This window comes from Rhinatrema bivittatum, chromosome 2 (assembly GCF_901001135.1).
Source record: "Rhinatrema bivittatum chromosome 2, aRhiBiv1.1, whole genome shotgun sequence".
NCBI classification, from domain to species: Eukaryota; Metazoa; Chordata; class Amphibia; order Gymnophiona; family Rhinatrematidae; genus Rhinatrema; species Rhinatrema bivittatum.
The window spans coordinates 825,304,381-825,321,103 of NC_042616.1; the positions used below are offsets into that span (position 1 = coordinate 825,304,381).

Sequence of the window (16,723 nt, forward strand, 5' to 3'; positions counted from 1 at the left end):
GTGGCAGAGCGAGCGACTGTGCGTCTGGCACAGCATAAATATCGAAAGCGTAGACAAGTGAATAAAATGAAAAATGAATGGAATCCCAAAACATGGGACGGGATTATTTGGGATTCCACAGATACAGACAGTGCAGAGGCGGCAGAAGTAGAATCCCCGTCAAAAGTAAATACTGTTGAACAAGCATGCCCTATTGTTCGGCAAGCGGTAGAACAGGAGGCTACCCAAGTGTTAGAAGATTTCACACAGCAAGATAGAATGGAGCATGAATTTCCCGCTATACAGACACAGAAAGTTAGTGACCAGCCTTTAAAGGCAGCTGGATATACTCCTAATTTAACTTCAGAGCACCAACTCCCAAACCCCACTATCCCCCTACTGAATCAGCCTACAGGGAATTCAGCTAGGGTTGATATCACGAACAGAGTTCAATATACTCCCGTTATAGAATCAGATTCCCCAGCCCGTGAACAGATTAATGAAACATTTGGAGCCTGTGGCTATCAGCATAATGACCCAGCCTCTTTAAAACCTTTAGACAAGTGTTTAAGAACAATTGAGGGTCAGAATGAAAATTGTCATGAGACAACAGCAGATAGGGTAGATGCCCCAGTGGCACACAATACCCCAGTAACACACAATACCAGGTTTAGGAAAAGGGGAGTGCCTGGCAACACTCCGTTACATTTTATTGCCCCTATCATTCCTTTCTTTGCAGTAGTAGAACACTTTTTTGCTCTGCCGCTCTTACACAAATGTGTCATGATTATGTATCCCATTCTGTGTGTATTTAAGTTTAGCATTATGTGACAACAGAAGGTGTCGTTTGTTAGGAATCACAAGGACACTAAACTAGAATTAAAAGCAGCAACTAAGAAAAAGCACTTTTTGGAGCAGCAGTATGTGGGAAGAATCCATGGCATTCTAATGCCTTAGCAGACAAATTCTTTTGGTGATATAGAAAATAAGATTTCTAAGTATATCCATGCCACAATGCTCAAAAATGAGCACAGCCTTCATATGACTATTGTTAAATATTACAAATGCTTGGTCACAACGCTTTAAGATTGGCTAAAAACTGGAGAAAAAAAAATTTTTTTTTTCCCCTGCCCATTTGGCAAAAGATATACAACGCTATGAGCAGTGTAAGACTGATTTAAGTGAGACTTAGAAATCCTTTGGGAACACCATAAAACCAAATCCTCCTCTGATTAACACCACTGCGAACAGAGGAGCAAATGACCCAGAAGAGGGGGGAGTGAAAATCCGCCATTGCATACATCTGTAACAGGATGTTGAAGGGAAGCTTATATTTAGTTAGAAGTTTTGTGGCATTTGTTATTGAGAAAAGGACATACAGGAAATATTGTCACAAACCCCTGGATTTTACTTTCAGTATTTATCTTCCCTTCCCGGTAGGCCCCTATGTGGCCTCAGCTGATAACCTAATGAAAAGCTTGTAATATTTTAATTGTGCAGCTATAGATTTAGCTAAAACAGAAGCAGGGAGAGACTAAACTTTTTTTTTCTTTCTCCTATCTAGTGATTTTTAACCTTAACGGTGCTGCTCAGTTACTTATAGCTAGCCATTTAAAAAGATTACAATTAACCTCTCTTTGTATGTGAGATTTTTCTTTTACAGATTTACAAGAATAAAAACTGCTGTACAGGAAGCTGAGGGTTTTTCTCTCTCCTAGATTTTGTTTTGTTTTGTTTTTTCTGAACAGATCTGTTTTAAAAATTCTGATTTTTGCTTAATTTTGGATCCAAAGATTTTTGTTTTTACTTTTAAAAAGCCTACTTTTTGAACTTTAATGTTCGATAATTGTTTTTCTGTCTGTGGTTCTCTGTCATTATATGTTCTGTTTGTGTGTCATTGTGTGTAGATGAAGACAGAGTTTACTGACTAGAAAAGTGCACTGAATACACAATAGCTTCTGACGTCATTTAAGTGAAGCAGTCACTGCTAAAGTTTTATTGACAAAATGTTTTAATAATGTTTTAGAGTATATTATGCTAAGGGGTGACTTTTTGATTACTTGCCAGTACAGTTTTACCCAAGGGAAGGGAATGTATTTGTCTTCCCTATTATGAAAACACAGGCCGCAGCTTGTGTAGCAGAGCTGTCTCCAGTCAAGGCCTAGCGTACCAAGATAACGGTACTTTTCCATCATTTGTTTAGGTACAGGTTCAAGTGATGCTGTTAGTAATTCTCCACTTTTAGAAGGGGGGCCTTCCCCCGTAGACACTGTCAGCAAATCTTTAAAAAGCTGAGCAGGCTTGAAGGGGGGGTCTAGCCAGTCAAGCAACCCCACAAGCTTTTCCTTGCAAATTCCGATTGCTTTTATTATGTTTCACAGAACTACAGGTTTTGTTTTGGTTTTTTTTCCCTCAGCAATGAGGACGGAGATATCATTGTAGCTCAGAATTTCTGCTAACTGACTTTATGCTCCAAGGTTAAAAACTAAAATTGGTATTATTCCACAGTGGCTCCGAAGGCAAAGAAGAAAGCTGTCCCTGCTCAGACCGAGGCCTAGTTAGAGTGCCTCCGTGAGGCTTAACAGAAATACGAAATAATTTGACTGTAAATAATTTTGTTGTATGCCTGATTTTATTTTCCAGGTCGACAGCCTTCCTGCCATGAAAGAAGTGAGACTAATATTTTTATTTTTCCAGGTTATTTTCTTTTCCACTTTTAAACAGAATTCTGATTTTTGTTTTACCCTGGCCAATTCAAACATTTTCCAGTTTTTTTTTGGTTTCACTTTACTTTTTGATTTGATTTTTGAGCTCACAATATGTGTTAATTGTTGTTTTGTCTTTTGTGCAATGAATAGATGTGTGACAGTTTGAATGAAAGGATGTCTAAGCACCTGGGTTGCTTTTGTCTGAATGTTGTGTTACTTTATAGAAAAGTGGGAAACAAAAAAGGGATTAGATATTATGTAGCTGTTTCTTTGAATTATGATAAAATTATATTGGATATCCATCTGAATAGTGTATATAGGGATTATTGCATACCAGAAGTTATTGATGTTTATTGTAGAGTTTCTTATTTACTTAATTTCGGTTTTTATCAGGTATTAATCCATACACACAAACATCTGAATTAGTGCTGGGCGTGCAGCGGCTGTACTTCGAGGACAGCTTCCAGAGTGCTGTGCTGCGAGACATATTCACATCATTTGTCATTGACCTCATAACTTGAAGTCATCCCACCTTTGCCACAGAAGATACCTTGAATCTTTCATTTTATGGACTGAAGTGCTCAGAATTTCCTTGTTCCATGGGGGTGGCCTTACTTAGACAATGTTTTTAAGTAATATGTATTTCTCTTTGAAATGTAATAACTGATAATTATGATGAAATATGATTGTGATACACTTAGTAATACCTGGTCACACTGTTACTTGTGCTTGTTACTATTTTGATTCTCACGTTAATGATACTGAATTGATGCAGTTTTATTGCTCTGTAGTTGCTCTTCTCTGAGTTAATGGTTCAGACAATAGTTTTTTTTTAGAAAGACCTAGACTAGATTTTTGAAACAATAATTTTTGTTGTTTTCTTTTTTTGGCACCACCACGGGGTGGGGGAATATGTACTACACCTGAGTTTAACTGTTCCAGATACCTAAAAGATAATGAGATTAGCAGGCTGCATGCTGCCAGTGGGAGATGCTGTTGAGCAAGGACCTAAGACCATACTTCATCGAGGGGTGGAGAGGCACCCAGATCACTGCACATATGGATGCAGGCTATACTGAGCGCAGTAGGCCTGATGCTGGATCCTCAATGAAAGGTGGCCTATATATCTATCCTGATGAGCTGGGTGTCCCCCAGAAGTCAGAGAGGCCAACCACATACAACAGGAAGAATGGAGATCGCAATGGATGACAGAAGATTCAAGATACTGAGACCAATCACTGTGGACACTCCTGGCAGGGCACAGGCACGCCTTGCTACTGTTTTAAATTGGGCAGATCTCTGTGTCAGTTAAACTCCAGGGCCATGCAGTTTAGATGGGGTTTAAGTATTGATAAGGATATTCTGACCCATTACTCAGAAGGAGCTTTTTCTTGCCTATCTTGTTTTTCTGTTTGCTAGTCCTGAGAAGACCAGCGTTTCATGCATGTTCAATTACATATTGTTTTGACCTATGTAAATATAGATTAGCACACTGCCTCTCATAAATTACAGCACATGTTAGCCTGTTTGAATAAGTCTATAGATATTGTGTCACTTAAAACTCTATTTGTAGCTGAACATCTTCATTCTTTGAGTCACAAAATCATTGACGACCGGTCGCTCCACTATGTTAAATTGGCTCCTACACACTATCATACTTGTCATGTGTATTTGTATCCTGTGTTGACCCATTGTGTTCACCAATTAAGTTGACCACACCCTCTTACTATAGCCTCTTCCACTACTGTGGATTGCAGGACATGATTACTCAGGGGTGGAATGTTAGGGAAATTGCAGAATCAGCTGCAGTACTGACATTCGGCCTGGAGTAGAGATGACCTGATTATCTATCCTTGAGTATTGTTTAGACTGGAACTGCTGGCAAGGAGTAATCCTGTCCCACAAACACACAGTCTAGTTTGGCACGCACACTTGTTGACATTGGGCTATAAAGGACGAACAGCTATGGCTGCAAGGTGGGGAGAGCGAGAAACATACTTTCGCCTTGCTGGCAAGCAAAGCACTGCGTGTCACTTTGTAGACGTACGAAGTGACTGGGTCCCTTTTGCCTGTACCGGGCTCTCTCTCTGAGACAGGCTGATGAAAAGGGTATTGTGAGTATTGGCCGAAATATTGTGCACGGATACAGATGAATATGCTTAGAATTGTTCTTAATGCTTAAGAACTGTAAGAACTGTACCTTTTAATATTTAGAACTGTATATGCTTAGAACTGTATACTTTAGTGCTTAGAACTGTATATGCTTAGAATTGTATATTTTAGTACTTAGAACTATATACCTTTAATACTTAGAATTATTAAGATTGTATATCAATAAACATATTATTTTACTCTTACCTTATTCTCGCCTACCTCACTCCTAACAGCCATTGAGCACTCGAGTATACAATTGAGTTTTGAACTCTCGCCATGCAATTGGCTTGGCAGGAGGATTGCCTCCGAGCCATTTACTTGGACAGTCTGTCGTCTCAACTCAAGGATGAGCTTGCAGCCCACGAGCTACCCTTCCTCTCTCGAGTATCTCATCAACCTTGCAGGCCGAATCGACCACCACCTCCAGGAGTGTCACGGAGAAGTTTGGATGCCGCGACATCCCACTGCGGAACGTTCCCGCTCTCCACCTCTGGCAGGATCCGCCCCCAGTGGAATACCACCGACCTCCAAAGAAGAAGAACCTATGCAGCTGTGCTGAGGCCATCTGACCCTGGAGGAACGCCTCAAACGGAGGCATGTGGGTCTGTGCCTGTACTGCGGGGCTGCAGGGTACCACTTATCATCTTGTCCCATCTGTCCAGGAAACTCCCCGGCCTAAATTCAGTTGGAGTCTTGAACTTGGCACTACTGCTCTGGCCCCTCAGTTGATACTACCTGTTACCCTGACTTGGGACTCTCGTTCCTTTCCTACCTTGGCTTTGATTGACTTGGGAGCAGGTGGGAATTTCATTGTCAAGGACCTGGTTTACCTCCTAGGCATCTCCTCTTGCGCTATAGTGAAACCACTATTCATCGCCTCCATCCATGGTGACCCATGACCCAGAAGGATCTACCAGGTTACAGAACCTATCCATCTCCTCACCTGAGCCCTGCATGAAGAGAAGATTGAGTTCTTCATCCTAGAAAACTCCATCCATCCAGTAGCCTTAGGGTTACTGTGGCTCCAGTGCCACTCCCCCCAGTTTGACTGGGAGACCTTACAACTCGCAGAGTGGAGCCCACCTTGTTCTCAGATGTGCCTCAGATCATACAGCACGTCCACGCCATACGCTATGACGGCGTCTAGCTTTTCCGCCTGTTGTGCCTCCCCTGGAGGCAGGTCCTGAGTTCCGGGTAGTTGTTGGACCCACCGGAGTCATGCACGCTGCATCAGGGAGCTACAAACAGCAGCCCGAACTCCCAAGGTGGACGCCTCAAACACTATCTTCAAATACACCTCAAGTTTGTGGTCCTGCAAATCCATGAGTGCTGCTCCTCCAGTCACAGGAATAGGTGTCCTAGCCGTGACTGCGGATAGACACATCCACCTTCAGTCCCTTAAGTAGTTCTAGGGACTCCTCGGGGAGTGGATACAGTCTGTCCATCACTCTGCCAACCCGCAGAGAGGCCTCCGGAGTCTCCCTCCCCCTGGACAGCAATTGGAGAAGCATAGGATGAAATGGAAAGTCTTCGAAGGTGGCTTGAGCCCTGGTAGGATGGGATCCCCTCTCTTTGGTGCAGTGCTGGCGGCAGGAGCCTCCTGGGGGGCCTCAATATCTAATCCGGCCAGGACATGTGTGAAAAACGGAACCATCTCATCGCTCTGGAAAAAGCATAGAACCCGAGGAACATCCCCTTCGACTTGCGCCGAGGTCGTCGGGTCATCTAGATTAGGGTCAGAACCGGTTGGCTGGGCAACCGGCTGAACCCTAGAGGATCCTGAAGGGGCCACTGGAACGGCAAGGCCAGAAATACTGGTGCTGTACTGGGCCATGATGGTACCAATCCCCGAGGCTCCCCTGCCACGTCCGGGAGTTCCCCCAGACTGACCACTTTAGGAGGAGGGGGAGCCAAAACCGCCTCCTGGTGCTGGCTGAGCCTTGCCAAATAAGCCTCAAGCATCAGCAGAATAAATTCTGTGGAAAAAGGCTCCAGGGGAGGAATGGCTGGAGGAGGAGGGGGCCCGGAGGGTCTTCTGAGGGCGGCTCTGCGTCGGGGAGGTGCACTGGAAAGAGAAGCGGAGGAGAATGAAGTCCGTCCAGGTCTGAATCCCCAGGAGGCAGCGCTGGAGCAGCAAGTAGTGGATCCAAGATGGCCACCATTTCCGCGTTGGACAGGAACGGGGCTGACCTCCTCAGAGCCTGGCGCGTATTTGCACATGAAACAAACTGCCCTATAGGGCTCGAGGTGCCCTCCCCGCCGGGGAGGCACCAAGTACACAGGCCTTCCTGGGAGAGCCACGATCCGGGCTCCCCGCAGGCGCTGCATCGCGTCAGCCGCGGCATGGAGGCAAGTAAAGAAGGGCTTGGAACCCAGACCTCCAAAAACCTTCGATAGCAGGAACGAAATCAATGTCCTGCGCTGCCTGACGAACTTCAACGACCCATTCCGTTTTTTGGGGTTTTTTTCCCAAGCCAGAGGGATGTTGCGTCTCTGAAGCTTAGGGGCTGCCCTGAGGAAACGACATCTCCGGGCAGCGGGGGGTCGCTATCGAGGGGGAGAGGTTGGACCCCCAACTTCACCCCTAAAGGCAGCAAATGACAGCCCTGTAAAAGGGAAGTTACCAAACTTACCCCCAAAACAATACAGCAATAAATACAAAAGATGGCAGGTCTGCCTGCAGCAGGACAGCCCATAGGAAGCAGAGCAAAGCTACAAGGAAAAGCCTCTGCCTTTCTTTCTTTTTTTTTTTAAATAAGATCCATCCAAGTAAAAAGTGTTAACAAGAAAACAGGAGAAATAAATCAACAAAGACTATTCTCACAGAAAGAAAATGGGAGAACTGAAGGTGCAACCCGAATCTGCTGGAGTCAGAGAAATACTGAGGTTTACAAAGGGCGCACCAGTCATGAGGGACCGCCCTCTCAGTTTCTGCTCTGACTCCATCTGCTGGAAGGGGGACATAACCCAGGGGCTGGACTGATCCTGGTACGTACAGGGAAAAGCAGTTTATGGATTTTTCCTCTAGGAACTTATCCAAACCTTGTTTAAACCTAGTTACATTTATTCTTCTAACCATGTCCTCTGGCAATGAATTCCAGAGCTTAACTATGCTCTGAGTGAAAAAGAATATTCTTTAATTTGTTTTAAATGAGCTGCTTGCTAACTTCATGGAGCGCCCCCTGGTCCTTCTGTTATCTGAGAGAGTAAATAACTGATTCTCATTAACTTGTTCAAGTCCTTTCATGATTTTGTAGACTTCTATCATATCCCCCCTCAGTTGTCTCTTCTCCAAACTGAAAGGAGATTCTAGGATGGAGAAAGAGGAGGTTGGGAGTCACAAGATGAAGTCTGGTGGGGGAGAGGGGTTGTGTTGGTGGGAGAGAATAGAGGGAAGGCCAAAATGGGGAAGGAAGAACAGATTTGTGATTCTCCTTACTATCCCCTCGCCTCCATTCATCAATGCTTGTTATCATCCTTAATCCCCTCAGTCATTCCTATCTCCATCTCCCCAATTCCTAATCCCACTTCTCCCTCCAGATCACCAATCAATAAAATCCCTTGTTGTCCCTCTCCCACTCCACGTCTTCCCCACCCACCCCCACACCATTAACAAAAATAGAAATATCCAGCCAATTAGCAAAGATGAGAAAGTAACTTGTACCTGCTCAGGGTGTCCTTCACATCCTAGAGGAGAAACGAGACAGAGATTATTTCTAGCTCCACCCTACAGATCATGAGCAGTTGTTATACACTTCAGGATATTCCACACTCAGATCTGTGCAATGAAACAACTGCCTGTTTATAGAGCAAAGCAACTCCATGCAATGAAAGAGGATCCTCCTTCCTCCTTCTCACAGGCAGGGAGCAGTTTGATGAGGAGCAGGCACTGGGATCTCCTAATGAGAGCTGCCTGGGAAGGAAAAGGAGAGAGCCAGGGACTGAGGGGTTTTCTTATGAGAGCTCCCCTGGAAGATGTGAGGAGAAAGGCTGGGACTGAGGGGTTTTCTTATGAGAGCTCCCCTGGAAGATGTGAGGAGAGAGGCTGGGACTGAGGGGTTTTCTTATGAGAGCTCCCCTGGAAGATGTAAGGAGAGAGGCTGGGACTGAGGGGTTTTCTTATGAGAGCTCTCCTGGAAAATGTAAGGAGAGAGGCTGGGACTGAGGGGTTTTCTTATGAGAGCTCCCCTGGAAGATGTAAGGAGAGAGGCTGGGACTGAGGGGTTTTCTTATGAGAGCTCCCCTGGTAGATGTAAGGAGAGAGGCTGGGACTGAGGGGTTTTCTTATGAGAGCTCCCCTGGGAGATGTAAGGAGAGAGCCCGGGACTGAGGGGTTTTCTTATGAGAGCTCCCCTGGAAGATGTAAGGAGAGAGCAAAGAAAGGGATTCAGGAAAGGGAGAGGAGAGGCCTGGGGACCAGGAATGGAGGATGATTTTCTTGTGTGCAGTTGGGGTGGGATGGAATGGAGGAGGAGGGAGAAGGAAGAGGAGGAGGAGGGGGGTGGGAGGAGGAGAAGGGGTGGGAGCAGGGAGGAAGAGGAGGAGGTGGGGTAGGAGCAGGGAGGAGAAGGAAGAGGAGGAGGAGGGGAGGGAGCAGGGAGGATGAGGAGGTGGGGTAGGAGCAGGGATGGGGAGGGGGAGGTGTTGGACAGGGAGGAGGAGGAGGGGTGGGGTGGGGACAGGGACGGGGAGGAGGAGGTGGTGGGGTGGGATCAGGGATGGGGAGGGGGAGGTGTTGGACAGGGAGGAGGAGGAGGGGTGGGACCAGGGATGATGATGAGGAGGAGGGGTGGGGGCAGGGAGTAGGGGGAGGAAGTGTGGGACAGGGAGGAGGAGGTGGGGTGGGAGCAGGGATGAGGAGTAGGAGGGGTGGGAGCAGGGAGGAGGAGGAGGAGGAGGGGTATGAAGGAAGGTGGAAGGGAGCGAGGGTGGTGCTCCTTGTCCCCTCCATTCCCGAGTGTCACTAGAGATCTGGGACCCTACAGAGCAGAGTCGGGAGTTACTGGAAGATGCTCCCTCTGTCTCTGATTTGTTATAATAAAACCTCTCGCAGGACTTACATCTGAGCTTTCCAAGAGCCGGGACCGGCTGGGGCTTTCAAGACTGGGCTTATTCTTCCAGGGAAGGAAGATTTACACTTTACACAATTGTCTGCAAAATATCAGCAGCCGACCACTGATTGCTCCCGTTATATTCAGATTTGCTGTTTCTTCAATCAAAAGGAGCATTTTTAAGTGGCTGAAAATTCTCCTGAGTGAATGCAGCCAAGACCCAGATCTAATTCCTGATCTTACACAATTATAATATCAAGTAATCCTGAAAATCTCCATGTCTGCACCTATGCATATAATTATTCCTACCTCAGATTCCCACTGATTTATCTGATGTGTTTAGCCTGCCTTATGTATCACTACAGCTGATATTCACAGGGAAATGATTATTTTAGGGTTTTTATATTGTAAGTGAATCCCAGCAGCCCTCATGGCAGATCTGTAACTTCCTTAGAAATCTCTCTGAGCTGTCACCTTCAGTAACTCTGCTGCTGGCTGCTGACTCTTCTCCTCTATCTCGGAGATCAGGAGCTTGATGGAGGAGCTTTGCTCTTCTAGCCGGGTCACATTTTCCCCGATTCTCTGCAGAATCTTCTTCTCTTCCTCCTCCAGGCTGGAGCGAAGGATTCGCTTCTCCTCGGTCAGAAGCCGCTGCATCTCCTCAAAGTAAGACTCAATCCTCCGTCTCTTGATCTCTGTCTGGCTCTGCATGGAACAAAGATGGAAATCTCAGTAACACGGCCCTGGTTTAGGTGCACAGGGCTCTGGATGCAGCTCCTGCAATGAACAAGTAATCTCTGCTGATCCCAGAGCCCTCCTGAGCTCTGTGTCACCCGAGGATCCACCACCAGAAACTGCGTCACAGCTCTCAGGAGTCAATCAAAAGCTGCAAATATCAAATGCTTACATCAGAGGAAAGTTATCTCTCACTTCACACGTGGTTAAGGGGTAAATGTACATCCTGGAGTGCAACTGGTTAAAAAGCATCAGGCCCGAGGTATCCCTGGCCTCTGAGGGAGAGAGCAGAAATGATCCCCAATCTGCCTGTCCTCAGCTAATAAGCACCAGAAATACTCCCAGGCCCTCTGTAACAAGGCAGGTTGGATCCTAGGGTTCTCTGATTGATCTGGTTCAGGGCACTGATGAGACACAGACACCCACCCTCAGCTCCTCAGCTTTCCTCTCCTCACTGGATTTAAGCTTCAGAAGATCTTCCAGCTCCTTTCTCAGAGGCTCCAAGTGCATTTGGATTTTTTTCTGTGAAAAATAAACATCTTTCATTTAAGTTTCAATATTATTTTTAAGAATAGAATTTCCACATACAGAGTACATGTGAGACAATAACACAGTTTAGATAATCTTTAAAAAGATTGACACATGCCTTGTATCCCTGCCCAGCCTCTGCTAGGAGAGTCACAAACAGGCCGATACAGTACAATGCACTCCGACGGAGAGCACTGTTAACCTGTCATTGGACGCACGTTTTCCCTTACCCCTTATTCAGTAAGGGGCGGAAAACGCGCGCTCAACATGCAAATACATGTTGATGGCCCTATTAGGTATGCCCACGCGATTCAGTAAGTAAAATGTGAGGGAAAGGTTTACGATTTCAGTTATCGTCTTAGTTATTGATGGTTTGAGATTTTTTATCGTTGTAATGGGTATGGCGTCAATAGGGTGTTTGACTGGGTTCATTTTTTTAATGATCATTTGGACTTCCAAAGATGATGCTGCCTCAAAGTTGGGCCAGCTTTTTGTTTGAATGTTCGGTATTTTCTGGTCTTGTGAGTCATTTTTTAGGTTGTTCTTTATGAGGATTTTAATTTTTTCATTAAAGAAGTCTGCAAAGTCATTACTAGTGATCTTTGTTGTTGATTGTGGCTGATCATCGTAAGATGATTTCGTTAGGCTTTTTACTATGTTGAAGAGCATCTTAGGGTTTTGTTGGTATTTGTTTATTTTGTTAGTGTAGAAGTCTTTTTTTTGTTTTATGGATGAGTTTTTTGTATTCTGCTAGTTGTGCTCTGTATGCGTTTAGTAGTGTGGTTGTTTTGTTGTTTCTCCATGATTTCTCTTTTTTTCTGAGTTTCCGTTTGGCTGCTCTGATGTTTTCATTGTACCAAAGGTTCAGATTTTTTGGTTCTTTTATAGTTTTCTTTATCATGGGATTTATCTTATCTGCTACAGTTCTAGTTATGGTAATCCAGGATGATGTTGCATTTTCGTGTTTGATAGGTCTATATTTGTTAGTTCAGTTTAATAGATTTGCTTGAAGAGTTTCAATGCAAAAAGGTGGACGGTATGAGAAGGATTTAGTTGTGCTTTTTCTTGTTGTGAGTTTACAATTTGAAGATAAGTTTGCGTGGATGATAGAGTGGTCTGACCATGGTATTTTTGTTATCTTAGTTTGGTGGTTTGACCAAATGTTAGTGTTGATGAAGACTAGGTCTAGTGTGTGACCTGCTATGTGCGTTGGGCCATTGATAATTTGACTGAGTCCCAGTGATGATATTGCGTCAATGATTGAGGTGCAGGCAGGAGAGTAGGGGGGCAGTGTCCATGTGTAAGTAAAGTCATCAAGAATAATTATGGGTTTGTTGATTGATATTTTGGTCAGGAAAATTCAATAAGTGGTGAGCAGTTTCGATCGAGAGTATTAGGGGGGCAGTATACTAGACAAATTTGATACAGACTTTCAGATACTTGAAAGGTTTTAATGATCCATAGTCAACAATAAATCTTTTATGTTGGAAAAAAATCAATAGAACTAGGGGCCACGATCTGAAGCTCCCGGGAGGAAGACTCAGAACCAATGTCAGGAAGTATTTCTTCACGGAAAGGGTGGTAGATGCCTGGAATGCCCTTCCGGAGAAAGTGGTGAAGACTAAAACTGTGAAGGATTTCAAAGGGGCATGGGATAAACACTGTGGATCCATAAAGGCTAGAGGATGGGAATGAAGAGTAGAGCCATGGAGGTGGCTTGCTGGAATGTTGGCTACTACCAGGTGATTAGTACCCTTACTCAAAAAGCCTTCGCATGGTTAATGCAACCCCAACATTGCTCTCTGCTTCAATGGCAAGGAGAAATGATAACACATATCTCCTCCCAAACAAAGACATTCAGCTTAATGCTTTCGAACCCATCACAATCACAGAGATACAATCGGTGCTGAAGATAATGAAACCTTCATCTCACCCATTTGATCAAATCCCTTCCAAAATGCTTCTTCTCATCCCTGATACTATATCAAAAACCCTAGCCGAAATCATAAACTGTTCCCTGTCACATGGTATCTACCTAGATGACCTAAAAACTGCCTCAATCAAACCACTCCTAAAAAAACCAAATCTAAATGCATATGATCCCAACAACTTCCGCCTTATTTCCAACTTCCCATTCATAGCCAAAATCATGGAAAAATTGGTAAACACTCAACTATCCAACTACTTAGAGGACCACAGTATTCTGTCTCCAAACCAATATGGTTTTCGCAAAGCCGCAAGCACCGAAACGCTACTCCTCTCACTCACGGACTTCCTCCTCTCCGGAATTGATAAAGGCCAAGCATTTTTACTAATCCTCCTTGACTTCTCGGCGGCCTTTGACACCGTCAACCATGTCCTCCTTCTAAAACAACTGGCAAACATTGGATTGACAGGTGCTACACTAACCTGGTTCAAAACATTCCTGGAAAACAGAGGATATAGAGTCAAAATTCACAATACAGAATCCCAATATCACCCTTCCAACCGAGGGGTGCCGCAAAGTTCATCGCTTTCACCTACGCTCTTTAATATCTACCTGCTACCCCTATGTCATCTACTCACAAAATTAAGCCTGAAACACTTCCTCTTCTCAGCCGACGTACGGATCGTGATCCCCATAAAAGAATCAATCTCAAAAACAATGGAATACTGAGATAGTTGCTTATTATTTATTTTTTATTTATTATTTTTTATATACCGACATTCATCTCAATTGAGAGATCACACCAGTTTACATTCAGGTACTGTAGGTATTTCTCTATCCCCAGAGGGCTTACAATCTAAGTTTTTGTACCTGAGGCAATGTAGGGTAAAGTGACTTGCCCAAGGTCACAAGGAGCGACAGCGGGACTTGAACCTTGGTCTTCTGGTTCATAGTCCACTGCTCTAACCACTAGGCTATTCCTCAAACATCTCATTGCCAACCTAAACCTCGTCCTCAATGCTTCTAAAATGGAATACCTGCTCATATCACCGGAAAACAACAACACACATTCAAAGCCACCAGCCATCCTTCAAACCACACACGTAAGAGACCTAGGAGCCATCTTAGATAACTGTCTTAACCTCAAACCATTCATTAACCAAACCACCAAAGACTGCTTCCACAAATTACATATTCTGAAAAGAATAAAGCCACTTTTCCACGCTCAGGACTTTAGAACAATCTTGCAAGCAATAATCTTTTCCAAACTAGATTACTGCAATTCACTACTACTAGGCCTCCCAGCTTCTTATACCAAGCCTCTACAAATAGTACAGAACACAGCAGCCAGAATCCTTACAAACTCCAGGAAAATCAATCACATCTCCCCTATCCTCAAAGACCTTCATTGGTTACCGATCCACTACAGAATCATGTACAAATCTATCAATATCATCTACAAGGCTATCCACCAACACACTCAACTCAACCTACAAATCCCATTTAAAAAACACACATCCGCCAGACCCATCAGGGAATACTACAAAGAGTCTCTCCAGATTCCACGTGCCAAAACCTACCAACATAAATCCTTGAGTCTCAGAGCTTTCTCTTCAGCAGGTCCAACTCTATGGAACTCTATCCCACCTGACTTGAGACAAGAACCATGCACTCTAACATTTAGGAAAAGACTAAAAACTTGGCTTTTCAAAAAAGCATTCCCAGGCCTTGATTAAAACCTCCACCCATCAGCACAACTCGCATTCAAAAATTGGATTAAAATAAGAGTCCACCAACTACCCACTCTTACTCACCACCTTATTATCATCCTTCACAACTGTATCATATTTATTTATTTTGCTATACAACTATATTATTTGATGCAATTGGCTGAAATGTAAATATTTCTTTGTTCAATCTCTCCCCCTTTCCAGATCCTGTTTTATTGTAACTTTCGCACATCCATATTATTGTTTTACTGTATATGAAGTTTGAATTGGGAATATTGTTACTATGTTACTCTCTGCCTTACACACATTGTTAATTGTAAACCGGTTTGATGTGATGCTAGTCATGAAACTCGGTATAACAATAAATAAATAAATAAATAAATAAATAAATAAATAAATAAAAATGTGGAAAAGAGAATTTGCATTCAGATAACAACCAAAAAGGACTAACGTCATAATCTGGGTAAACAAATAATCCTAGGAATAGTTTGCTTATTACGGCGGTTACTACCCTAAACCAATTAAGCCTGATACGTCACTTTGAAAGCATATACAGCATTGTTCGCTGCTTCAACGGAAGGGGAAAGGTGGAAAACAGGATTTACATTCAGACAACATCCAACAAGGCATCGATCTATGCAGTTTGGGTAAACAAGCATCGTGGTAACTTGCTTAATGCGGCGGTTACTATCCCTTAACCATAAGCCTTATGCTCGCCTTTGATGCAACTCCTACATTACTCTCTGCAGGAAATTTGAATTAAACAGTTACCAACAAGGGCCCTGAAATTGGTGGTTGATGAAACCGATAAGTGTGGGAAAATAAGTGTGGAAAGCTTGCTGGGCAGACTAGATGGGCCAATTGGTATTTTTCTGCCGTCTTTTCTATGTTTCTATGACACACACCTTGAATTCCTGCACTGCCTCCTGTATGGGGATCACAGTGTGAGATCTGTGACCCCGGGACACACTGTGATAATAAAGATACTGACACACACCTTGTATTCCTGCACAGCCTCATGTATGGAGATCAGGGTGTAAGATCTGTGATCCCGGGACACACTGTGATAATAAAGATACTGACACACACCTTGTATTCCTGCACAGCCTCCTGTATGGGGGTCACAGTGTGAGATCTGTGACCCCGGGACACACTGTGATAATAAAGATACTGACACACACCTTGTATTCCTGCACAGCCTCCTGTATGGGGATCACAGTGTGAGATCTGTGACCCCGGGACACACTGTGATAATAAAGATACTGACACACACCTTGTATTCCTGCACAGCCTCCTGTATGGGGATCACAGTGTGAGATCTGTGACCCTGGGACACACTGTGATAATAAAGATACTGACACACACCTTGTATTCCTGCACAGCCTCCTCTATGGGGGTCACGGTGTGAGATCTGTGACCCCGGGACACACTGTGATAATAAAGATACTGACATACACCTTGTATTCCTGCACAGCCTCCTGTATGGGGGTCACGGTGTGAGATCTGTGACCCCCGGACACACTGTGATAATAAAGATACTGACACACACCTTGTATTCCTGCACAGCCTCCTGTATGGGGATCACGGTGTGAGATCTGTGACCCCGGGACACACTGTGATAATAAAGATACTGACACTCACCTTGTATTCCTGCACTGCCTCCTGTATGGGGATCACGGTGTGAGATCTGTGACCCCGGGACACACTGTGATAATAAAGATACTGACACACACCTTGTATTCCTGCACTGCCTCCTGTATGGGGATCACGGTGTGAGATTTGTGACCCCGGGACACACTGTGATAATAAAGATACTGACACACACCTTGTATTCCTGCACAGCCTCCTGTATGGGGGTCACAGTGTGAGATCTGTGACCCCGGGACACACTGTGATAATAAAGATACTGAC

At 44.3% G+C, this 16,723-nt stretch overlaps 1 protein-coding gene across 1 annotated transcript in view; it reads right to left on the reverse strand.

Annotated features, from left to right (window-relative positions):
- The window catches only part of LOC115085846 (E3 ubiquitin-protein ligase TRIM39-like), a 30,974-nt gene extending 14,840 nt beyond the window's left edge, over nucleotides 1-16,134 (reverse strand). Inside the window, exons 1-4 of the mRNA XM_029592348.1 lie at nucleotides 16,086-16,134; nucleotides 11,054-11,149; nucleotides 10,367-10,597; nucleotides 8,506-8,528 (exon numbers count right to left, since the gene is read on the reverse strand). Coding sequence (XP_029448208.1) covers nucleotides 8,506-8,528; nucleotides 10,367-10,597; nucleotides 11,054-11,137 — 338 coding nt within the window. The 5' untranslated portion in view covers nucleotides 11,138-11,149; nucleotides 16,086-16,134. The remainder of the gene's footprint in view (nucleotides 1-8,505; nucleotides 8,529-10,366; nucleotides 10,598-11,053; nucleotides 11,150-16,085) is intronic.
- Between the last annotated feature and the right edge of the window lie 589 nt (nucleotides 16,135-16,723).